General features: G+C 50.7%; 1 protein-coding gene and 1 long non-coding RNA gene across 3 annotated transcripts in view; one reads left to right on the forward strand and one right to left on the reverse strand.

Annotated features, from left to right (window-relative positions):
- Positions 1–1338: 1338 nt before the first annotated feature.
- Positions 1339–25772, forward strand: part of IGSF3 (immunoglobulin superfamily member 3) — a 93199-nt gene continuing 68765 nt past the window's right edge. The window contains exons 1-2 of one of the 2 annotated variants that reach the window (XM_047083183.1): positions 1339–1428; positions 2090–2772. In XM_047083183.1, the coding sequence (XP_046939139.1) occupies positions 2730–2772 (43 nt within the window). In that variant the 5' untranslated portion in view covers positions 1339–1428; positions 2090–2729. Of the gene's footprint in view, positions 1429–1611; positions 1672–2089; positions 2773–25772 lie in introns of those variants that run through there. The other variant, XM_047083184.1, reaches the window with a different exon arrangement.
- LOC124514862 (uncharacterized) lies at positions 21826–25695 on the reverse strand. The gene is made up of 3 exons (XR_006962683.1): positions 25611–25695; positions 23748–24803; positions 21826–22128 (listed from the first exon to the last, which is right to left on the reverse strand). It is a non-coding gene; the product is annotated as an uncharacterized LOC124514862 (long non-coding RNA).

The following is a 25772-nucleotide window of genomic DNA, read 5'->3' on the forward strand; positions in this document are numbered from 1 at the left end:
ACCTTCAGGGGCTCACCATGGCCCTGGGCTAAAGTTCAAATCTTTTAACGCATCATACACAGCCCTCCAGGTTCTGGCCCCAGATTTCATCTCTGCAGTTCCTTGCCACTTTCTAACAGCCTAGTTTGTGCCTAACAGAGATTTCTGGTCCTCTAACTGAACTACTCTGTCTTCCCTCTAGTCTTAGAGGATACTGATTCAGGGTCTGGACTCAGTGACTCCTCCCCTGCCCCCTTCCTTTGTGCCTCCTTTGCTCTTTTGGGTTCTACCTCCATTTTCACTTCCTCCGAGAAGCCTTCCTGACACCTGACCTGGTCTGACCAAATTCCCTCCTCTTGATGTCCCAACCCCCCAACACAGGGTCAGGTCCTGGCTCATGCTTCTTCAACACTCTGTTCTTCTCTTGCCATACCTGTTTTATTGTCTCCCCACCAGATCAAGCTCCAGGAGGACAGGACTGTCTTATTTGACCTCGGTTGCCTTTTGACCGTTTTTACCCAGCATGCGTGTGTGTTCATTAAGTATTGAATGGATGAAAATGCACTCGTTTGATAGGGCTGTGCCTCATAAAATAATTATATCTTGCATTTACTGAGTGCTTAAGACGGGGCAGGCTCCACTCTAAGTGTTCTTACAAGTGTACCGTGGACGTCTCACAGAACCCTATTCAGTAGGGAAGGGCTATTTCCCCATTGTAACAGCAGACGGAGAAACTAAGGCACGGAGAAGTTAAGTAACTCGACCAAAGTCAGCAGCGAGGATGTGGGAGAACCGGGGTTAGAACCCGGGCTGTGCCGAGTTCAGTTCGGCCACAACTTCCAGGAAGTTCTGCCATTGAATAAAGCACAATATGGGCCTCCACCGCAAGCACAGATTCAAGACTCCTGACAAGGGCTTTGTTTTTGTTTCCCGGAGAGAGGACGTGCTCGCTAGACGCCCGCTTCAAGGCTCGCGGGTCCTTTGCGGGGCTTTGGGAAGGGCCTGTGCTTCCCGCCGGCGGCCCGGCAGCCTGCGTGTGAACCGCCGATTAACTTTGGGAGCTGCCCGGCTCACACACGCCCCCTGTGCCCAGTCCTGGGGTGCCCCCAGTCCTGGGGTGCCCCCCGCCCCCCTCCCCGGGCAGGTGCGCCTGGGCGGGAGCACCAGCCCACGAGCGCCCCGCCAGGCCCCTGGCCAGCCCCTCCTCCGCGGGCGGGGGAAGGGGCGGGCCCGGGGGCGGCGCCTCTTGCCCAAGCCCCCGCCCCCGCCCCGCGCGCGGCTCGCCCGGGTGCTGCGGGCCGGGCCGGGGGGCGGGGATTCGGGAGGGGCCGGAGCGCGGCTGCCGGTGCGGCTGCGGGGGGAGAGTGAGGAGGCGGCGCGTCCCCAGAGGCGTGCGCCCGGACAGCCGGCCGCCGGACGGACGCGCGGAGGGAGAGGGCCGGGGGCGAGGTCAGTATCCGGTGGGGGCGCGGGCTGCGCGCGAAGGGGCGGCGGCGCGGGCAGCCGGGAGCCCGGGGCAGGGGGCGGGGAGGGCGGTGGCGGGCGCGGGGCCGGCTCCGCTCCGGGGTCGGGCCCCAGACCCTCCCCTGGCCTGGCCACGAGCGCGCCCCGGCAGCGGAAAGCGCAGCCCCCCGCTCGCTTCGCCCTCCGTCTCTTTTCTTTCCAACCAGCGAAAAATAAACAGCCGGGAAGGTAAAACAATAGCGGGGCCACCTGGGACGCGGCGCGCGCGGAGCTCCCACGTTTGGGGCGGGGGCCGGAGGTGGAAGCGGGAGTGGCGGCCCCACGTCGAGCCCCCTCCCGAGGTGCCCCGCGGAGGGTGGGGCTCCCGGCGGCGCCGGGCTCGGCGGGAGGCTAAGGGAGTGCCCTGGAGTGAGCCGTGTGGGCAAAGTATTGCAGGAACCAGCAGGCTTCCCGCAATTGCCCGGCTCCGGGCGGGGAAACTGAGGCGGGGGCCAGTGGAGCGACTTGCCCAAGGTCAGAATGCACGGGTGGACGGTCCTGGTCCAGGAACGGGACCCGGGCGTCCGGAGCAGCCCGGCGCTCGGCCCTTCTCGGTTTTGCTGCGCTTGTGTGCGCCTTGGCTACATCTGTCTTGTGTTTCTTTCAGAAATCGGCTGGCATTGTGGGACCGGCTTCGCTTCGGCGCCGCCGAACGCCAACTTGCTTCGTTTGTTCTGGGAAGGTCTGGGGCAGGTGGCGGCCCCGTGACCTACCGTCATGGATGGAGACGGACTTTTGGATGAAGAAACCCAAACAGTCCGTGCTGTTCCCGGGCGATTTAGCTGTCAAAGGTTTTGACAAGACCTACCGTCTTCCCTTTGGGGAATCCGAATGAGGGAGCTTACAGACACCTTCACTGGGAAGCCAAGGACATTCCTGTATAATCAGCGGATGAAAGGATTTTCTCAGACTCTTTTTTCCCTTTTCCTCGAGGATTAGTTCACTGCAATCTACAATTCCAGTGGAAACCGCTAAGGCACAGGATGTGACAGAAGCCTAGAGGGCCTTCAGAATTGTTCTGGACCCTTCCTTTAGCATAGGGTAGTTTAACACAAGCCACTGGCCGCCCTTCCCCCCTGCCCCCCATCTTGCCGATGATCTCTTCTCTTTAACCTCTTCTCATTTTTTGAGTTAAGTTCTGTTTCCAAAACTGCCCTCTGGAGCTATAAGTGGATTGCCAGAAATGAGAGATTAAGTGCAGAGAGAAGAGGAAGCGTCCTGTGTGGTGTCTCTTCTCCGCTGCCGACATGAAGTGCTTTTTTCCAGTGCTCAGTTGTCTGGCTGTGCTGGGTAAGTGTCTCCGCTTATCAGTGCGATCGATGTGAAAGTTTAACCTGCCGTTGGTTCCTGTAATTCCTTGTGGTTCTTTCCCATCAACACTTGGCTTTGGGGGACACCACGATGCAGCCGGTGTGTGTCACAGGTCGAAAGAGGAACCAGGAGGAACGATGGGATGTTGCCGGTTGTCTTTAAGAAGGAACATCTGCTGTCCTTGAAATGTCTGTCCCGGGCCCTGTGATGAGATTGCCCCCATCTGCCAGTTGGTGGTTTAGGGACTCCGTGTGGCTCATGGGTTGGCTTCTTGTAGTGTCATAAACTTCACTGTCTTCCCTTCTGTGTTGGTCCACATCAGTTCCTAATTTGGAGTGGGCACGTTATTCTTACGGTGGGGAAAGTTGGTTTGGTGGTAAAGATGGTGTTTTTGTTTGTGTGTTTGTTTGTTTTTTGGGGTTTTTTTTGGAGGAGGAAGTAGGCATGAGTGGAGTAGGGTGGTGAAGGGATGCGTTGCCCTGCCCAAGCGGTCTGGAGACTAAATGTGTGGGGGTACCTGTCTTATGTCCCCTCAGCAAGGAGCCTCAGACCATAGTTCTGGCAGGAAGAGAGACCCGAGGAGTGGAAAGCTGCTTGGGAGGGGGTGTGTTCGGATTGGTGGGGGGGCCCGCTGCAGAAGGCCACAACGCCTAGAGCAGGACGACGAACTGTGGCCCTGAGAGGCGAACCCTTGTCACCTCTCTTGGGGATTCCCTCCTCATTGCAGAGGTCCCCCCTCCTTTGCCCACGCTCTCCATGCCGATGAGCACCATCTTAAGTGTGGCATTAGAGGACACATCTCGGGTCTAGGATAAACTCCCACGCCGGGATCTCACGCACCCTCCGTCTGTCTCCTCAGACCTCGCACACGAGCACACCCTCTGATCTCTCTGTATGGTTCTGTCCCTTGTGTTTGGAAGAGGGCATCACACCTGCCTCTGGTGTTTGCATCTCCAAATCTAGATATTTTGCATTTACGGAGTTTATGTCTGAGCTGCCGGCAGTGGAGATAGCTCTCACGCATTGTCTCTACCCATGCAAGAGTTCACAGTTGGGTGGAAAGAACGGATTTTGGAGTTAGAGAACTTGATTAGAATCTCAGTCTCATCACGATTGCCATGCGAATCTCTAAAATGGGATGATACCTCCAAGGCCTGTCTTGCCAGTTCAAGGCTATAAGGTGTCCTAAATATCTCGACTGCTTTGAAACACGTCTGGAACACCTAACAAATGTTCAGTTGGTGGTTCTCAAACTTAGGCGCATGTTGGAATCACTGGGGGAGCTTTTTGAAAATTTCGATGTCCAGCTCTCTGCTCCCCTAGGCAATTCCAAGTGAAAGAAGCAGCGTGTGAGTTCATTAGAGCCAGCCCTCCCCGCCCTAGCACACACACAGACGCCGGTCTGGCGGCAATTTAGTCAGTGTTCTGCCCCGGTGGGGGTTAGGATCCAGTGTCCCGTGTCTCCTGTCTGTTCAGGCAGAGTTAAGGCAGGTAGCTCTGGGTTCGCCAGTCCTAAATAGCCTAGTGGTATTTGTTATACTGTATTTGTCATTCACTTAGTGTCTGGGTTTAAATCAGTAATTAGTGATTCATGTGGATTCACGAGGACAAACAAGGAAAGCCCTGCGGGGTTGGATGGCTAAGGTGGGAAAGAAGGTTGGGTGGAAGGGTGGGACCGGGGCTGGAGGAGGAACCGCCAAAGGCAAAACAGGGAACTGTGACTTTTGTGCCTTTTGTTTCTCCTGGCTGCTCTAGAAATGTATGGCCTCCTGTGGGTCCCCCCCCCCCCCCACCTGCTGTTTGCCCTCTGGGCGACTCTGGAGTGGAGCTTGGGCACACTGTTATCTTCCCTCCACTCCCAGCTTCGTGTATAAACAGGTGTCGTGGGCCAGGAAATGAATGTCAGGGTGGCCTTGAAGGGGAGCAATGGCAGATGACCAGACGTGGGTGAGGGTGGGAAGGTTTCGTGCCTGGTGTTTTTGCACACACCCCTCCGGGGGAGTCTCATCTTCTCCCCTTCCCCTGCGACTCTCAGCATGGCCAGGAGGGGGTCTTGCTACTCCGCTGCTGTTAACCTTGGAGAGCAGGAGGTGTTGGGAGGGAACAGAACCCAGGTTGGGGGTCGTACTTCCCGCTTGCGGTCTGGTGTGGGCTGATTCATGCGTCAGCATTCTTGCTGTGTAACGTAAATTAATGTGTAATTTCAAAGAGCACAGAATCCTGAGGTTTTATGCTCCTGTGGGTCACACACACCTGGAATAGAATTTTGTTTGTAAAAAGTAGGATAAGGCTTGAGTCCTCTGGCACTGACATGGGTGCCGCCAGCCTCCAGAAACGGCACTTCGAGGCAGAACACCCTATGACAGTACGTGAGGGTGCGGACAGGACCATCTCTCACCTGCCTGCAACTCCCTCCACATCGTTAGGCCTGTGCTTTCTGCGCCCTTCCTTTGCCAGTGTCTGGGATTTGGATCAGCTTCCTCCTCTTCTGCCTGTCTGGGTGCTGAGTCCTGCCCTTGTCTTTGTCCTGCTGAAGCCACATGCGTACTGCTTCCTGCCTCCTTGACCACTGTGTCTTATTTCTTTCTCTGGTAGCTCGGGGTGCCCCACCCAACTTGGGAGCCATTGACTGCCACGGCCACCCTCGTTCCAATTCCAAAGCCATCTTATGCCGGGGCCTGGTTGAGCCATGAGGATAGTAAAGTCACCAGTGCTGATGGGTGGAGACAGGGGCAGAAGATGAGGGGAGAGAGTAGGAGCATGCATGTGGAAAGGAGAGAATGAGGCTGTGGCTGTGCCTGGCAGCAGCCTGCATGAGTGACAGTGACATGGAAAGATGACAGCCACGTGGGAGAGACCGAAAAGGATTTGTGTTTGCAATAACAGGAAGGGGACAATCAGGAAAGATGAATATAAGCTTCAGGCACATGAAGCAGATTTCGGCTTTGCATAACCATGAGTAGTGATGCCCTCCTAGACCAATGCTGATGTTGCAGACAAGATGAAAGAGCTTTAAAAGTGTTAGCAAGGAGAAATGTAGGAGCTTGGAACATCTCTGGATCAACACAGGAGAGTCCGTGGCTGGCTAGTGGCCGTATGGGTTCTCCTTCAGTGGGAGAGAATTTCATTGTAGAGTTTGGGCAGCCTCTCCCTTGAATAGGATGGGACTGAGGCAGTGATCACCTACCTCCCAGTCAGTTAGGGAAGGCTTCTTTGGGTAGAGGCCAGAGGGTTCTTCCGAAAGAGATCGAAAGGTACTTTGATGTTCTGATGAGTGTGAGCTCTGGGGCAGGACTCGTGATCAAAGGCAGAAGGGAGAAGCGAGGCAGTGTGGGGCAGTAGGGGGAAGAGCTCTGACGATGGTGATTTATGGATGAACAAACAGCATCCCCACCAGCTGTCCCAGGGGTGGTGCACTTCCCTTTCCTGGGGACCATTTAACAAGGGTGCTGGGGAGGGGAATTCTTTTTTGGGGGGCGGGGAGGGGCAGAGAGAGAGGGGGACAGAGGATCTGAAGCGGGCTGTGAGCTGACAGATGACAGCAGCCAGCTGGATGCAGGGCTCGAACTCACGAACTGTGAGATCGTGACCTGAGCTGAGGTCAGACGCTCAACCGACTGAGTCACCCAGGCGCCCCACCGGAGAAGGGAATTGTTGTCAGGAGGACTAGACGGGCCAGGATGCCTTTCAGCTGTGTGAATTATCAAGCCACCTCTGTTCACCCAGGGCTGTGAAGACGCCCCGGTCTCCTGCATTTTGCATAGCAGCAGAACAGTACCGCCTCTCCTGGCTCTGGCCTTTGCTGTGAAGCAAGCCCTATCTTGTTAAGTCCTCAGAATAGCCTCGCTGGGTAGATGTCTCACATGGTCACCTTTTTGTAGGTGGAGATACTGAGGTCCAGGGAGCTTAAGGAACTTGCTTCAGTAGACTACTGTCCCCCAGTTCCATACGGTGCTCCGCAGTGGTGTGGAGGCCCCTTCTGTCTTGTTCCATGTGCATGCCTCCATTCCCAAGGTCATGGCATGGTCCAAGAAGGCTGTGCTGGCCCTAGCCATCGGGGAGGAGGAGAAGGAATGGTGAAGGGCAAGACCTCCCAATTTAAGAACACTTCCTGAAAGTTGCACACATCTCTTTTTCTGCTTCTATCCCCATCGGCTAGAACTCGAGTACGTGACCGTATGTGACTGCCAGGTAGGCTGGGAAATACCATCCTTCATTCCGAGCGTACAGCTAAAAACAGGGTTGTGTTACTGCCGGGGAAGGAGAGAGCCAATTTTGGAGGGACGGCTATGGGCTGCCGGCAGAGTGGCAGCGCTAGTAAGCGGCAGCACGGGGTTTTGAAGCCAAGACCATTTGGTTCAAACCCTGTGCCCTTCCACGTCACCCGCTGCCCCTCTGTGAGTACCCAGGCCCAGCCCCTGGCCTCTAAGAAGCCTTATCGGGAGGGCCTGAGCCAGATGAGCCAAGAGTTGTTACTCGGGAAGCAACATAAATCAGCATATGATTACGCAGGCAGTGTTGTGGTTTTAGCAATAGTCCTTTTCGGCAGCGTTTATAGAATGCTCATGTGCCAGTCACCGTTCAACCCTTCACAGAGCAAGCCCTTCTGTATTAAGGACCATCTCTGGAGTGTTCACTGCTGTAGCCCCAGAACTCGGCCTTCTGCGCGTACCAGCACAAAGTAGGCATTGAGTTGATTTTTTGGTTGAATAAATGGTTTCTGTGTCGGCTCCTTTGATCATGATGAGGAAACTCAAGGTTCAGGGAATTAAAATCATTTTGCTCAAAGGACAAGAGCTAGAGATTGGCTACAGGGCCTGTGCTTTTATACCACCCAACAGGGGTTCTTAACCTTTTTTGTGTCCCTGGGTCCTTTGAGCGGTCTGGAAAAGCCTGTGGACCCTTTCTTTGGGTAACACTTTGAAATTCATAAATAAAAATACATCAACTAACAGAGGAAATGAGTTCTATTGAAATACAGTCATCAAAACATTAAACAAATTTAGGATCATAGCAATACGCTTCTTAGGAGCACATTAAATAACTAGCTCAAACAGCAGTTCTAACAATTACCGTAATTATGGCACAGTGAAGAATGAAAACGGTGTGTTGAGGCATCTGTGTCAACTGTGAGGTGATCTGAAGGCATGTGTGACTTGCGTTGTGACAGAATCACAGGTCCTGGAGACATCGCCATGGTGGTTGCCTACATTCATAATCAAACAGTTCGCATTCACTTAGAGGTTAGCTGCAAATAAAGCTGTCATTTTTTTTTTTTTCTTCAAGTTCACATACCTCCTGACTTCCGTTCACGGACCCCTGTGAAGTTCAAAGTAAAGTTCAGGGTAGGCAGCGGTTGCTGGGAAGATGCCGTGTGAGAGGACTTTATTGGCTTTCAGAAACGGACAGGGTTTCCACGCGGGGAGCGTTCTATTCCCAGTAGAGTCCTGATGGTGCTGAGGAGTCTGTGGTCATAATGGTGGTAGAGTGGCCCTTTAGGGTTCAGAGAAATGACTGTCAGGGGTCTTCAGGGTCCAGTTCATCTGGGATGGTGAGGACACAGAGAACTGGCTTCGACTGTAATGCGTTTGGGATTTGGGCTTAGACTGAGCCCCTAGGGCCCAGGCAGACCATTTCGGTGGAGCCCCGACCTAGAAACTGAATGAAGTGGCTTCACTGCTGGCCTCCCGTGGTCCCCAGCTTTGTGCCTCCTCTGTTATGGCTCCTTGATTAATATTTTGAGGTTCCTTTGGGAGCTCCTCATTTGCTATGATTGGACACCTGTTTCTTTGCGGCTTGGAAGTGAGCACAGCTAACTCTTCGTGAAGGGTTGGTTTTTAATTTAAGGAAATTTAGGACACCTGTGTGTGAATGCCCCTTGATTTTCAAAGAAATGAGTGGTTGCGTCAAAATCAAGCTTACATTTGTAGAAAATCACATGTTGCCAAATTCCTTCATCAGGAATGCTCTATTAAGTGGCTAATTGTGGGCCACAGTGGTGGGGACTTAACAAAGACCGTGGCGATGGACCTCCCTTAACTGGAACCTCCAATTAAGTGGGATTTTGTTTCTATTATTTTGAACTCCACTTTCCCAAAGGCCGAGTTCACAAGATGCGGTAGCGAGGATTTATTCTCGAAATCGGCTTCCAGGGCACCGTCAGTCCAGTCTCTACATCTTCCGCATCTATAATTATAGTAGCAGAAGAGAATGATGAGCCTCAGGGCACTGTAAGATCCTAAATCACAGATTAAATTATATTAACTCTACTCAGGCTGGAAAGTGGTCAGATGTATTTCAAAAGCCTTTATAACAGGCTTTATAATAACGAGAGTTGAAGCAAAGTTTCTGTCTAATCCTCTGTTAACCCTTTAATTAAATTCATCCAAATACCCTATTCCCTGTCATCCCAGTGACCCAGGCTTTGCTGAACTCCACCCTGTCCCTGTGTTCTAGGGGATGATCATCTAAGGCCAGCCGTAAAACAAATGGTAAATCACTTTGCAAATGGAGAGGAAGACGTTGATAGTCTGTGCTCTCTGAGGATGGAAGACAGGTGTCCTTTGGGGAGGGAGGGGCCAGGCAAGTTTGTTCTTGTTTTCAGCTCAGCAGGAATAGTGAGGAAACTCTGTCCAGGAGGGAGATTGAGGCTGGAGTAGCTTATGAGTGGTCAGTCTGGAAAGGCTTTCTGGAAAAGCTGGAATGTTAGACATTTCTTAAGTAATGGGAGAGCGAGGTCCTGGCAGAATTGTGGGGTGAAGGACACCCTGGGCACATCGGGCTGCTTTGAGAAGGCTTCTCAAGGGGTGGAGGAGCCTGAATGTCAGTGCGCTGGCTGGTAAGAATTGGAGCGGTCGGCATGAAGTGTGGATATTTGGGCCTGAGACAGAAGGAAGATACCAGAGAGCTGTAAGTGGGTACCTGGAGGACCACTGGCGAGAGAAGGCCGGAGGTGGGGGTCCAGGGGACCTGTTCCTGCACCAAAGGACGAGCTGTCATGTACCCATCAAAAACCAGGGCAACGACATTCTGACAAAACTGTGAACTCAAAGAAACTGCTGTCCCGACTTCTAGTGGTGGCGTCTTCCCCTTGACTTTCAGGTCCCTAGGTCTTCCTTTCTTTAAAATGGGGCAAAAGATCCAATACCAGTTGTGTGTTCTTTCCCATTATGATGCCTTGATGTCTGGGAGCATGTTCAGCATTGCCTTAAGTTGGCGTCATTTTTGTGTATTTGCTACTGTTTTTGTTTGTAATACCCATTTTCCCATTCTCTGGAGCACAGTCCATACCTCCTTTCTCATGGAGTCTTCAGAGAACGCCGTCTCTGCCCGCAGGGCACCGGATCCTGCCTGTGGTGTGTTGGTGACAGAGATGTGTCATGAGGCAGGCTGCTGACCTCCTTCTCACGGACCCCTTTTATGAACTTCCCTTCCCTCGGGAGCCCCATACATTTGAAATCCTCCGTCTGTCAGCATTAAGTAGTAATTAATCTGTTTTTCCTATGTGGTAACCAGTATGGCTGCTCACCCTTGATAGAGTGATGTAGTTCAGCTCTGCAGCAGAATTAATCTGGCACTCTGCTTAGTCCATGACCAAAGGACCCACGTGGCCTGGCCTGTTCGGTCTTAGCCCTGTGTCTCCATGATAGGGGAAGTGTTGTCATTGTTAGGTGTTTTGAAATGTCCAAGGTGGCCGGCTTTCTGACAACCCCACGGGTTACTTTGAGAACCCCAGGGGACATGGATATCCTCGATGGTGTTTGCCATTAATTGGTTGCTTTGGTGACCTCGATTGACTTTGCTAGGGCGACTTTCCGTAGAAAGAGGAGCGGGAGACTGGAGTTGAGTATCCATTGCTACAGGTCAAACCACACCTGTCCTGTCCAGGGACATCCTACTCCTCTTTTTTTTTTTTTAAAGACTTGCAGAGAAACTTCACAACGTCTTAGATGTAACAATGCCATCAATCTTAAATGTCACTGAAGACTTAATTTGAATGAAGTCGTAATTTAAAACAGCAAATACGGTGCTTTAGGGTAACGTGTTGAATAAAAGTAAGGTCCTGAGAGATTGGTTTCAATTTCAGAAGGTAGATTATATTTGTTTGCTTTGTTTTTTTGGATTGTAACACGGGAATATAGTTCTGTTGTAAAAAGTCTAAACGGTACAGACAGAGAGTAAAATGTGAAAGTTCCCCTCTCCACCCCATGCCCCTTATTGAGGTCTGATATATGTTCTTGACAGTTTGATATATATTCTTCCAGGTCTTTTTCTATAATTTCTATGCATGCATACTCACGCAAATATAGATTTTTTTTTTCTGACATAAATGGAATCATGTAGAACGTATTGTTCAACCACTTGATTTTAAAGGGGTGATTTGCCTCACTGTTTTTTCAGGCTTAATTTTATGGCCATATCAGAACTGATTTGGTTATTTTATAGCTAGTTGGAACTGTAATTTGTGAAATCAGTGGGGGAGTAGTAAGCCTCATTCAATAGCTATATCATGGAATAATTTTGTCCTGGTGTATTAAGGCAAGAGTCATAATAAAAACACTACCCTTAAATTTTAATGTATTTAATGAAAATAATTGACTTGTTTATTCGGACTCTTTTTTCCCCAAGCACATAAATTTAACAAATTGAGTATACACATATTTTGTTGACTGTTTTCATTATAATTCTGAAATTATGTTGAATGAAAATGAAGCCTATTTAAAACTTGTTAAGAGGACAAGCATAAATATTGGGTTTGGGGTCTAATTCAGTCAAGTTCTTTATTTGTTCATAGACTAACTAGGGGGAAAACTGGACAAATTTTTCTGCATTTTCTTAAAAAAATTTTTTTTAACGTTTATTTATTTTTGAGAGAGAGAGAGAGAGAGACAGAGACAGAGTGTGAGCAGGGGAGGGGCAGAGAGAGAGGGAGACACAAAATGGGAAGCAGGCTCCGGGCTCCGAGCTGTCAGCACAGAGCCTGACATGGGGCTTGAACTTGCGAACCGTGAGATCATGACCTGAGCTGAAGTCGGATGCTTAACTGACTGAGCCCCCCAGGTGCCCCAGTTTTCCTACATTTTCATTTCCCAAGTGATTCTTCCGTGTAGAATGAATTGGACTAATGTTGCCACTGAGGTTGCTGGCTACCAGACATTTAAGACCTTAACCTAAAAGAGCACTTTTTCCTCTAGCCCTGCAGAAGCGGCTGTTTCTGTAAAAAGATTATCATTTCAAAGTATTGGGTTACTTCTCAGGTTCGCTGGTTATGACTGTCTTTAAATCCCTGGGAGCACATGCAGGTTTCTTGGATCGTTCACCTTTACACCAGATTTTTAAAATAGTTACCATTTTGGAGGGATGGTCATTGGGTTCACATGTCCTAGTCTGCTTTTCTTCAACAGCAGGGTTTGATGTTCCTACTGCCCATCCCAAGACCACTGTTCCATTAGAAACTACTTGCAACACTTTCCTAAAAAGACTATTTATCTGGGGTGCCTGGGTGGCTCAGTCGGTTGAGCGTCTGACTTCGGCTCAGGTCATGATCTCATGATTCGTGAGTTCGAGCCCCACGTTGGTCTCTGTGCTGACATCTCAGAGCCTGGAGCCTGTTTTGGATTCTGGGTCTCCCTCTCTCTCTGCCCCTCCCCTGCTCATGCGCCATCTCTTTCTCTCAAAAATAAATAAACATTAAAAAAAAAAAAAAGACTTTATCTGTTCATTCAGCAAATATTTGAGTGCTGGCTACATACAAGCAGCTCATTGTTCCGTTTTCTCACGTACCAGGAATTAAAAGGTATAATCATGACACATGTTCTAAGAAGTCACCTGATCTGTATTTTTTAATCTTAATAAATAGATTAATTAAAAACACTCTGACATTTGGGAACTCTTTTCTGTCCCTGAGGTGCAAAATCTTTTCCTGTTACTTAACGTCTTTTCCTCCTGGTTTGTTGTCACCTCTTTAGCAGTGGTGATTACACATACCCCATTGGCTGTGACAAAGGGCCCTTGATGACTAAAAGAGGAGTACCAGTGATTGGGGGAGATTGGGGTGGGTGGCCCAGCGAAGGCAGATTCTTTCTTTTGAAAATACACAAATATCCCAAGTCCTGGAGATGTAGAATGCCCTTATTAACTGCGGGGGATATTGTCTGTCTGTGGGAACTGGGAATCTCACTCTTAGCTCTGAATTTCTAGGAAGCCGGAACAGAAGAGAACTAGAGCAGTCACATACTTGCCGTCAGACAGGAGACACATCCACACTGGGCTTTCTCCTGAGCACCCTTATGTTGGGGGTGTGGTGGCGAGAAGGTTGCTACGTCCCTGACCTAGGACTCCGCCTCCCTGCTTCCCAGTAGAGCCTTGGGAGGAGAGGCTGTGGGGACAGCTCAGGGCCCTCTCCATGTCGGCCCCATTTTCCAGAAACTGTTGGGTTGTCTCAGTGGGATCCAGGCTCTTGCCAGGTGCCGTCATCTGACCTGGGGCTGACCCTCCCCACGCATCCATCCACTTCTCTCCAGCTTCACCAGCGCTTCTCCTGTCTCCACCAGTTCCCTGAGACTCGGGGTTGGAAACTGTGCCTGGTGGGAGTCCCCTCCACCCCAAAGCTGGTGGCCGCTGCTCCGCAGAGCGTCTGGGACAGGGCGCCATCCTTCTCGGAGGCCTTTCTGGCGTTCGTCATCGGTTTTGTTTCGCGGTGGTTTTGTGTTGGTTTGGGGATGGCTGGTCTTTTGGGAATTCTGCTTCCCAGATGGACACGTCTCCAATAAACTATAGGGAGTGACTGTGCAGGTAGAGTCATTCTGTCTAGGCTCGTTCCGAAACCAGGCAACCCTCTTTATGATGCTGTTTAGAAATGATGTGCTGAACAGTTTCTTAATGTCTTCTGATGTTTTAGTACAGAAGATGGCATGGTGGACCGTTTTGCCGTCTGCCTTCTATTATTTCGTTACAGAAACACAAGATCACATCTGAGCGCCTTGCCTGGTTCTTTCTCCGTCCCTCTGTTGGAACGGGGGCTGTGGCCCCTAGCCGGGTGTCCTGGCACCTTTCTGGCTGGAGGAACAGCATCTGTAACTCCTGTCTCACGCTTGTACGAATCCAACTCTTCTGAATAGCTGTCCCCTCACACACCCTCAGCGGACTTCTCGAAGGGAGGAAGGACACAGAGACCTCAAGTGCCTCTAGGCTTGAATGTATTTTGAAAGGATCCTCGTGGATCTCACATGTAATCCTTTTATCCTAAAGGGGAATTATTCTGGGGGTGAGGAAAAGACTGCCGTGGCCTGGGTTGGGGGAGAGTGGTAGAAGGACTGGAAAACGCCCCGAACAGAAGAGAGAGTCTCTGGCATACACAGTCTTTGTTTTAAAATTAAAACATTACGTAATACAAACATTTGCCTTCCCACTTTTACCCCTGCCACAGAAGAGCTGTCATTTCCCATATTTGGAATTTGGGGAGAGACAGGCCTCATTCGAGGACAAGGCCGGATCCAGTCTATGCTTTGGGGGAAAGTAAGTAAATATGAGAGCCTTGAGGGCTGCGGTATTTATGGTGAATCTATGATTACTGCATGTGCCTCCTTGTCATGATTTATTCAGCAGCCCCTGACGTCCTGGTGCTGATGCCGTGCCCATCAGTAATCTGACTCCTGTTTTCTTCTCCATATTTTGCCTTTTGCAAATGTATAGGCATTCGGCTTTAATCAAGTAGGCTTTTACTCTGTCATCTGTAACGGGGATGACTGAAGTCATGTGGAGGATTTTAAGTAACTAATCTCTTAAGACATTCAGAGCATAATCTCCCCCACGCCTTGCTCATCCTGCCTGCATCGGGGAGATTTGCAGGGTTCTGCAAAGGAGGCAGGATGGGGACTTTGGCATCCTTCGGAGAGACCGGGTGTCCTCCTTGCCGGCGACGGGCTTTTGTTTGCTTTTGCCGTGGGGACAGGGCCTGCTGATGATTTGCCATGTCGAGAGAGTTCAAGACGCCCCGTGAATGTGACTAGTGTGTTAGCAAATCTCGGAGCCGGTGCAGAGAACGAGAGGCCAGATGCGCACGGAGATACCGTCCAAGCTCATTGGTGTCTGTGCAGTGCGGCCGGGGCTGGCTCTCAAGGAGAGGCTGCGAGGTAGATAAGAGGCCTGCTGGTCCACGGTGTTCACTGACATTTGTCATTACATTACATTATATCAGATCCGTGACAGGTTCGGGGGTGCAGGACCTAAAACTTTCACGTGCTCTGCTTATCATTGGAATGTGACTTCATGTGCGTCGTTTATTAGACTAAACTGGATTACAGTTTCTTTTCACATCGTCCTTTCTTGATTTTCTGGTTTCAACCCCTTTCTGATGTTGGCTCAGTTTCTTGCTGTCAGAAGTGTCCTGCAGAGGAATTTGGCGAACTGCAGGTTCAGACTTCGGTACTTTGTCTTAATGTGACGGTAAAATCCCTAGCAACATAGACTAACAAGGAGGATTGGTTTAAATCAGTGAAATGTTAGAATTACCAAATATTTTTCAAGAACTTCGCTGTTATTACTTTTAAGTAAATACTGTAACTCAAACTAGGCTAATCGAGTGCCTAATAAAGATCCTTAGGGGATCCTGCTTTAGGAGAGAAATAAGAATGATTTGCAATTAGCGCACCAATTGTTTATGTAAATGGAGTTTCTGAAAAACTGGATTGTGCTTGAAAACAGTTTGTTCTCTTAAGTATTTTAAATAGTCCCTATGAAACCCCGTGTAATACACTGCTGGTCAATTATATGTGGTATAAATACCTGTTTCACGAAGACCTAATTTGACATTATTAGCAATATTGGAATTTCCAAGCTAGTGGAGTCCCTGATCCTTACCCCCCAATTCTTCCACAGCACCTGCACTTGTGTATTTTAACATGAATTAGTAAATTTAACAACTATCTAATGTGTTCTGCTGTGTGCTTGGCAGTGTGTTCTATAGAAAAGACAGCAGCCAGCACCCTTATGTAGCTTACAGGCTAGCAAAGAAATGAAGCAAGTCCACAAATAAGTACACGTATAATTAATTATAGTAGTGAAGCTGAACGGTGTATTACTTTTTAATTAGCGGTCTAACGCACCAGACTGTAAGTTCCATCGGGACAGGGATTGTATCTGTGTGTTGTTTGTTGATCATGGCATCCCAAGCCCCTCCTTCACCTCTTGCCTGGCGTGGAGTAGATATTAGGTTGAATTGTGTGACAGTGCCACGTTAGTAGGTCAGAAACCATTGAGTATCAACAGCGTCATATGGTTCAACGTACTAGTTGTTGAGTCAATATGTATCGAATGTTGACTGTGCGTTGTAATCAATGAACTCTGGGAGCATGCTGCGTTTCACACAGTTTTCTTCAGCCAAGGACATGCTTGCTACCCTACTGGAAAAGGAATTTTAAAATTTCAAAGAGCTGAAACTCAGGGACCTGTGATGTAGATAGGGTGCCTCGATGGGACTTCGGAGCCTTGTGTTTGGTATGGTTTCTGTGCAGTTCCTGGCACGTTTCCCAGGCTCAGGTGCTGTCAGCAGCCCAGAGAATCTGGGAGAGGTTGTGGGAAAAGCTGACATGAAGGAGGAGATCTGAGCGGGATGGCCCCGGAGAAAGGAGGGAGGAGAGACCTATCAGCAATGGAAAGACCTGTCCCTTTAGTCCAGAGTCAGAGGGAGCCCTCGCTTTTACGGCCCAGACCTCATGTGTTCTCATATTCAACGCATTTGTGTGTGCCCACGAAGTGCCCAGTTACTTGCTAGGCACCGACTGTCCTCATTGTGAGCCTCCTTTGTGCCTGATGGGTTGTGGGCTGGCTGTAGATCGCTGGCCCATTGGAGGCAAGGGTTGAACTGAGGAGAAGGCCCAGCTGGGCCCTGCTGGGAGAAGCCTGGTGCTCTGGCCTGTGGCCTACTCCGTATCTGTGGAACTGGGAGTCGGGTCCAGCCTAGGGCTTGGACCGAAGCTTCCCCAAACCTCCTCTGCTAAGTACTTTTTTTGCATCTGTTTGGATTTGTTGGCCTTCTCTCCAGTTTCTCTGCACAAATGTCCAATTGTGTCCACTCTATTATCATGCTATTTTCTCACACCCACAGGATAATTTCTAGTTCAGCTCAATTCCACAGCTCTTTGTTGAGCACCCTTATGTGCCAGCACAGGAGGGGGGTGGCAAGTTAGGAAAACACAAATATGTGACATCGGTCCCTGCCTCTGGCAGATGCCGTTGGTTGCCTACGTGGCAGCCGTTCTTTTCTTGATGGCGGAGCCCTGACTTGATTTGAAGGTCATGCCTCTCTCTCTGTGCTACTCAAGGAAAAGTGACCCTGCTTCCAGCTCCAGAATAAAAGTCGACTGATCTAAGCCAGTCATAAAGGCCCATAGTTTAGACATGGGCGTTTGGCAGAGTTTTGGCCAGTGAGATATGAGGAGAAGTCTGCTGTGGGGATTCTGGGAAAAATGTCTTCTCTTAAAAAGAAACACAGAAGGGGCGCCTGAGTGGCTCAGTCGGTTAAGCGTCAACTCTTGGTTTTGGCTCAGGTCATGATCTCGAGGTTCGTGAGTTCGAGCCCTGTGTCAGGCTCTGTACTGACAGCGTGGAACCTGCTTGGGATTCTGTCTCTCCCTCTTTCTGCCCCTCCCCCACTGGTGATGTCTCTGTCTCTCTCTCAAAACACACACACACACACACACACACACACACACACACACACACACAGGAGGAGGACAGCTCCTTCCACTAGATTCTTGGAAATGAGGCAGCCATCTTATCACCATGAGGAAAGGAAGTCTGTTGAGCCCTCAGAGGTGAGGAACCAGGGTCCTTGATCACAGAACCACTAAAGACTGACAGCCTGGCCTCCATACTTTCTGTCTTCACTGTTGCAGCCAGTCGAGTTGGTGTTTTTGGCTACTTATAGTTGACGGCAACCTGTATTAGACTCTCCCTCAAAGGAGCAGGAAATAAGGATTTATTCTCATAAAACAGTATGATTCAGCTTATCATCCACAGGCACACTATTCAGAGCCAGCGTTCAGCCCCATGGTGAGCCAGAAGGGAGAGAGGGAAGTCCCTTGGCCGGCAAAGCCGGAGCAAGGAGATTGTATTTGGAATGGATCCTGAGGTGGGATTAGGATTTGTGTGGGAAGAGCAGGAGGACATTCCGAGCAGCGGATGGCATGAGCAGACCTGCAGAGACAGGAGTGGCCAAGGCGCTGTCGGAGAACGGCGAGATTACGTCCTAATTCCACAGGCAGATTCTAGAGCACGGCGAGCTGCAGGCTTAGAAGGTGACCCTTGATGGATGCAGTGAGAGGCGTTGTGAGCAGGGGAGAAGCTAGGAATGGGGACCTTGAGGGGGAGGGGGAGGCCACCATGTGCCGGGTCGGTTAGAAGGGAAGACAGCAAAAGCTGAGTGGAATAATTCGGTTATAGGTGGTGAGGTTTGAGGTGACAGCAGTAGGAAATGGAGCAAGATATCGGAGGAAAATTGTAAAGGAGTGAAGGAACTGCTGAGAGACAGGTTGATTGAATGCGGAGAAAGGGGGACATCTAGAAGCTGCCTCTGAGTGTTTGAGCGTGATGACATAAAATGGACATTTGAAAGAGGGGATCGATTTTAGGACGATGCTGTCTGGTCTTTGCCACTGAGGCTTTGAGGTAATGATGGAAGACCTAAGTAATGGGACCTTGAATTCATCTGAAAATATGGGTCAGGCCTTGGGAACGAGAGGCCAGGGCTTATGATGATGTGTCAGGGACAGCACAGATACACGCATAGCCCTCCAGATCTGCACAGTTTTGTGGGGTCACGTGCCTGTTCTTAGACAGTAAAATGGGTGAGGAAGTGGCAGGTGTCATCTCCTGGCGGAGGCAGCTAAGAACCAGTATTCTTGCATTTCTTCCCCCCCTTCCCCTCCCCCCAGGCCCAAGCATCCTGGGGGCCAAGGGCCACGGGCCTCGGATTCGGTCACAGGGGGAGGAGGGCCTCCTTCCAGCATAAGACTTTGATTGTTCTGCCCTTGGCCGGGAAGTCGTGGTGGTGGAAGCCAGACCTGAAGCTGTAACAGAGTGGCGCCGCTCCCTGCTGCTTGTGCAGGGTCCAGGTGATACGTGGTCTTCAGGTTACGCTTCAGCACCTGCTTCTGACACGGTTTGCTCAGAGGTCTGCGTGGAAGGGGTTAGAGCTTGCCGGCTGCCTCTCGTTCTACCTCCAGGGCTTAGTGGTCTTGGAGGGTGAGTTTACTTCTTGCCTCTAATACCAAAGCCTTTTAGCTTTCCAGGGTAGGGGCTCCCTGCCCACGAGCTGTGGTAGGGAGACGGCCGCTCTCTCCAGGGGTACCAGCGTGTCCAGTGGCTTGTGTAGGGGAATGTTTCGGTGGCCAGTATCCACTGGTGACCAGCTTGAGCGTCTCAATCATCGGTGGATCTAGACAGGGAGCTTCAGGAAAAAGTTCCAGAGCTCCACGGTAAGCTAAGAACGAGGTGCAAAGCCCAGTTTTTTTAACCGTCCTCTTCTCAGAAGATTGGAAATGTGCCTTTTCTTAAAGGCTCTGGAGTGTGTGGAGCAAGGCAGGCCCTGGGCCCAGACCACTCTTTGCTACAGCCGGGTTCATTTTGCCGGGTTGACTCACACTATTTTCCTAAGGGCAGGGGCCCTGATGAAGCGCTGGGAGGCATTTGACATCTGGTTTTCGTCAGGCAGCGAGTAAAAGTGCAGATGCCGAATCTGATCTTGCCTTAAACAAAGCAGAGCTGGATGCAGGGGAAGGGCCTTTGTGAGGCGCCTCTCCTGCTCCGGGTGTGATCTCTGGTGCGCTCTGTTTCTCGTCCAACTGGAAACTTGGAGGCCCACAGAGACCCAGCAGAAAAGCCTTCAGACGGAGGGATAGCCAGGCATTGGCCCCTCGGGCTTGTCTTTATGAATTTGAAAACTGAACGACATGGAGGGACCGTTCCTCTGTCTAACGTTTTTTTAAATTTGTCTTCCACTTTCAACAAAACCGAGGTGTCCTGAGTATTTGTGGGTACTGGTCTGTTCATGGGTAGCCGCCCTTATTTTACCCACTGCTCTCCCTGTTTCCTCTGACAGGCCTAGAAGGTCCACATGTCGTCCCAGGAGGAGATGACACCAAAGCCATCTGTCAGCCTGGCCTTTTCCTTTGTCCATCTGTCCTTCCAGTCATCCTTCCATCTGTCTAGCCAGGCCACATTCAATAAGCATTTGTTAGGGAGCCGGCAGTAGGATTTGGGGCAAGCTACTTAACTCTTCTAAGCTCCCATTTATTTCCTCATCTGTAAAACAATAGGAGCCACTCATGTGGGTTAGTGGGAGAATTGAATGGGGCCACCCTAGGGAGAGAGCCCTTGGCACGTGCCTGGTGCCTGGTAAATGCTCAGCGGAAGTTGTCCTTTAGGACCAGGGGGCCTCCCTGGTCAGCTGACTGGTGGCAGGTTGCCTTGGCCATTTGGAGATTGGATTTAAGCCACAGTACATAGTTGCTGAGCCATTAATGCAAGACCTTTGGACCACATTGTCGTCACATTCCTTAGGATATCTTGCCGTTCTTGTTTCAGTCTGGGCGAGGCCACCGTAGCAGGGCTCCAAGAATCTCTGAGCCGTTGAACATATCCACTGGCCGCGGAGTGTCCACCAGCCTTGGCCTCATTTGACGTTGAGAGCCGCGACAGCTCTGAGGGGGTTTCCTCACCCCATTGATTGGGCCCTACCCCCTGGGGCTCGCCTGCCTGTCTGCCCCACCTCTTTTGCCACCCGCCAGCCCTCTGCCTCTACGCCTTGGCTTATGCGGTGTGTCAGCCGGCCTCGCTTCCAGCCTCCTCTATCTGCTCAAGCTCCTGTTTCTGTCGGAGCTCCTGTTCTCTTGCCTGTTCTTCAGGATTTCCCCCATTTTGCGTTCTTTTCCAGTGCTCTCAGGGAGCGGTGTTGATGTCATTTCACGCACCGTGCTGGGGTTTATGGAAAGAATGTGCGTTGGCATTTGAGCGTAAGGAATCCTAGAGTATCTGTTTAGAGTGTCCTGCGGAAGTGAGTTGTTTATTGCTGGCTGGCGTGCTGGGGTGTGGGGGGGCGGGGCTTGGGGAAATGGATACCCGTGTTACCTGGGATAGCATCCCCTGAAGCACAGGGACCCCACAGGCAAGAGTAGGCTGGCCAGTGCCGGACTTTCCTGCTGGTGGCAGTGGCTCCTGACCCGAGGGAACCCCAGTGTTTGCTCCCCTCCCTTCCCTTGCTGTCCAGACTTCGCCGTCTCCCTCCTCTAGATTTCTCCACTGACAACTCACTTGCTTTTGCCTCTGGTGACGTTGGTATCCTGTGAATACTCTTCAGTGGCCGCTTTCTGCCTCCTTCCTACTCTCCTCCAGTGACTTGAGGAAATTCTCGCCTGCGCTCTTTATGAGCCAGAAACTACCCGTGTCGCGGCTGGTCAGCGTATTGTGCTAAGAGGAACTTGTGAAGTAAAACGAGACACACTAACGAACTGGCACCTTTCGCTTCCGAGCCTTTGAAAGTTCCTAGGAGTCTTGCGGGTCCATGCTTTCTGACCTCAGCCCCTAGAAGTCTCCGGCTCCCCCTGAAGGCACTGATAATGGCATTTACCCAGGAGCCAGGCACGGGAATGTGCTGTCCTGGCGCCTGTGGGAAGTGACGGGGAGTGGCCGAAGCTGGTGTTCCGTGTCACAGAGCCCAAGGGTTCAAACGGCAGTGGGAACAAGCCACAGTGTTTTATAAAGGAGACTTTGTCCTGCTCTAGCTCCACTCTGTGTTTAAGCTGGCGACAGGAGGAGATGATGCAGTTGTGGGCAGGCACTTGCACGACCTCTCATTAAGGCAGGCGAAATGAGAGGCCTGGAGGCCCCAGCCAGGCTGGCCTTGAGCAAAACGGTCCACAGCTGTCCGGCCCTTGCCACCCCCTCTGTGCTGTTCTCGGTCTCCCCATTCCACCCCCCCCCCCCAACCCAGCCCCCGAGCAGCCATATCCACGGCTTCCCTCTACCCTGTGTCCCACTCAGGCTACAGCCTGCTCTCCTTGTCTTCACCGAGCCCTCTGGTGCATCCCTGACCCCTGACCCGGAAGGTTTATGGATCGGTAGGGTGGCTCCTTTGCACTGAAGAGGGAAGCAGAAGCTGACATTTATTTAACCCCCAAGTCAGTCCAGTCTGTGTGTTCACACACATTCTCTGACTTCATCCCTGCAGTTTCGGGTCAGAGGACTGTCATGCAACCCCTTGTCCAGATGGGGCAGTCGGGGCACAGCGAGGTTGTGTGATTTCTCCAGGTCACGGCCAGCACAAACCACTTCCTGCTAAGGAAAAGGAGCCCAGTATTGGTCTAATCTGCTTTATTGTGGGGTAATTAACATGCAACAGAAATTCACCAGTCTTAAGTGTATGGTTCTGTGAGCGCTGAGGGATGTTGGTGTGAACCGCCATCACAATCAATAGAGAGTGGTACTTTTGCCCCCGGAAGTTCCCTCCTCACACCCTCAGAGGCAGCAGGTACAGATCTGGTGTTTGTTACCACAGTGCTGTCCTGGCCAGAGTGTCGGCCACATGCAGTCCTGCAGTATGAAGCCTTTTGAATTGGACTTCTCTCACTCAGCATAATGCTTTTGCGATTCATCCATGTGCTTGCATGTACGGATAGATCGCATTCTGTGATGGACAGAATGTCCCGTTGATGGACATTTGGGTTGTTTCCAGTTTGGGGCTAGTATAAATCTGCTGTTTCGTGTACGAGACTTTGTGTGGATATAGGCTTTCGTTTCTCTTGGGTAAATAAATACCAGGAGTGGGTATTGCTGGGTCATACGGCGAGTTTACATGTAACTTTATAGGAAACTGCCAGACTGTCTTCCCCAGTGGCTCTGCCATCCTCCTTTCCCACCAGCAGAGTATGAAGGGGGACTAGCACAGTTGACTTCTAACCTGGGGCCTTTCCGGTCATCCCATAGGGTCACTAGCTGCTGTGGTGTTACTGGCTGATAATCACTTTAATGTGTACTGAGCTTGCACTTTTCCTTTCCTCTTCTTTTTCTTTTTAAAGAGTTGTTTGCCTTTATATTTATTCAGATTAGAGAATTCTAGAAACCCCAGAGCCATTTGGGAAAACACATATTTGAGATTCTGTTCCTCTAGAACCATCCTGGTACAAAAACCAGTATCAGATAGGGTTCTCCTGAGAAAGAGAACATAAACGTTTATAACATGAACATATATGCACGTATGCATGTGCGCATATATATGTATGTATACATATACGTACAGACATGCATATGTATACACACAGGCACACATACAGAGATTTAACTTTTGGAATAATTCTTGTGGTTCTGTGGTTGGCAAGTTTGAAGTCTCTAGGGAAGGCCAGCATACTGGAAACTCAACAGGATTTTACCCTGTAGTCTGAGCCTTGATTTCTTCTTCACTAGGGAAACTTCCATTTTTCCTCTTGAAGATTTCAGCAGAGTAGCTGAGACCCACCCATGTTTTCAAGGGTAATATCCCCTCAAGTCAACTGATTGTAGATATGTTTGGTTCCATAGCTGGCTCGTGTAGTGGCTAGGTTATAGTAACCAGTAACAGAGCCTGCCCTTTTAATGTGGGGTTTCTGGAAAAGTCTTAACATTTGGAGCCAGCTGATATTAGAGAGGTTTTCTCCAGGTGGCCCTTGGCAGCCCAGAGCAGCCTCCTTCGCTGGCTTTCTTCTCTGCCATCACCTCGGTTCGTAATTTGGAGTCACTGCTTGGGGCTCTCCTTAACAGGTGCCCAGTGACTGCGGTTTTCCTGCCTTACTTTCCAGTTAAGGTCCCTGATGTTTTGGCAGTCCCAAATGGACAGGGACGCTGTCAAATCATCATTGGCCTTGGTGTGGCTCCTGGGGAAATAGAGAAAAGGAGTTTGAGGAGCATGTGGCTGGGTTTACCTTTTTCTTTATTTGTGGTGGCATTTCCTGTGTGGGGACCGCTGACAGGTGTTCTTTGGTAGGGGTCCAGATGAAGGAAGCACGGGTCCTCTGGTCTGAAACATTGGTGTCACGGAGTAGAACGCTGAGCACGGGTTTGGGGAGGGCAGGATCAGCTGGGGAACCTGACTGCTAGGCTCTTCACTGTCCTGCCCTTGAAATGGAAAGTGTTGGTTTCCTGCCCTCCCCCTGACTCCTGCTAACTCCTGACCTTGGGTGAATCATCAGACCTTTCAGGACCTCAGCTTCCTCACTGAGGAGTAGGGACAATGGTCCGTATTGCACGGGGGGTTCAAGGGTCAGCTGCACTGTCCATGGGATAGTGTCTTGTGTACACACGTAATGTCATGAGACTTGGCCTTGGCCACTGCCCTGACACTCAAAAGCCACCTCCTCCAGCCCTCCTCTGGGATCGCTGTGACTGGGGTAGGCTGGCCCAGGGCGCTGTCAGCTGAGAACGCCCGCCTCCGAGAGCTTGGGGCATGGAAACTTCCTGCTTGCTCTCACAGACTGACAGTAATAAATGCACAAAAGAGGACTGAGCCGCTGCTGAGCGGCCAGGAGTCAAGGACACAAAGGATGGTCAGGGGAGTGAGTCAAGGACACAAAGGATGGTCAGGGGAGTGAGTCAAGGCCCCTGAAGGCCACACGATGAGTGTCCATTGCAAGTGGGATTTCTTGGTCACCCAGGGTTGTGAGTACCAAAGTCGCTGGATTGCCGAGGAAGATGGGCCTTGGGGAGCCTTGTGGGAGGAACAGGAGCTCTAATCTGGGAATCCGGAGACCTGAGTTCTCTAAGCCCCTTTGTCAGGAGCTAACCATGTGACAGGTGACATGGCCACGTGATACTGACAGGTGTTCTTTGATGAAGGAAGCACAGGTCCTCTGGTCTGAAACATTGGTGTCACGGAGTAGAACGCTGAGCGCGGGTTTGGGGAGGGCAGGATCAGCTGGGGAACCTGACTGCTAGGCTCTTCACTGTCCTGTCCTTGCACAGGTTGAGCTCAGTTTCCTTTTCTGTGAACAAGGGAGTGGGACAGGATGATCTGACTCTGGAGCTTTCGCGTAGCATTTGGCGAATGAGGCTCTACAACTCCAGTACCTCTCACTGTGCTTTTTGGACCAAAAAGAGAGTTTGCAGCCTCTGTTGTTACTGGGAGGTAAATCCCTGTGGCTAATGAATAACTGCTTTAGGGGCAGAGGTGGGGGGAGTGGAGGCTGCAGGGGAAGGTGGTGGTGGGGTGGGGAAGGTTCCAGATGGGGGATGATTTAAGGCAACACCATGCAAAGGAGCCTGAAAATGCCTTTGCTGAGCGGTGTTTGCCATGGGCTCCCTGGCAGGTGGCCTGGTGGCCCCCGCTGACGTCTGCCACCCTGAGCTCTCAGGGCCCAGCACACAGCAGTGAATGATGATGGTGCAGTGGGCCTGCTGCCCCGAGGGGTTCTGCCTGCTGCCACCACGCCCTGCAGCTCAGGACACTTCTTCCCCGACAGCCCTGGAGCTCCTGGCTCTAAACCATGGGCTCTAATTCTGGCGGAGGCTTTTCCTTTTCCACATTTTCTTATCCACTTGAGCAAAATGCTCTTCCTTCCTCCCCGTGCAACAGGAGTTTTTAGCTTTCTCCCTGGTCAAATTTTGCTCTGCCCTGAATCCCACTCTGTTGTTTCTTTAGGTTTATCTTTCATATCCTGGGCCTGGACCCCTGCCCCTTAAGCATAGGGACTCAGGTCCTCCTGGCTCTAGCTGCTTGGAGGCATCTAGAATTCTAATATTACTCATCAAGGGTAAAGCTGCCCTCAGAAATGTGCAATATGAACTCTTACCTTACGGAAGTCATTCCAGACGTCAGAACCAGAAGCCTGAGGACCAATTTCTTTTCATTCTGAAGTTTTCTTTAAAAAGATAATTCTTGCACCTGTTAAAAGACAAATTTGGAAGAATGAAAACACACGAAATGTTCTGTATTTCGAAGTAAAATTCTATGG

This window comes from Lynx rufus, unplaced genomic scaffold, assembly GCF_022079265.1.
Source record: "Lynx rufus isolate CCGP_SWC_20201006 ecotype Redwood Valley unplaced genomic scaffold, mLynRuf1.p SCAF_2, whole genome shotgun sequence".
NCBI classification, from domain to species: Eukaryota; Metazoa; Chordata; class Mammalia; order Carnivora; family Felidae; genus Lynx; species Lynx rufus.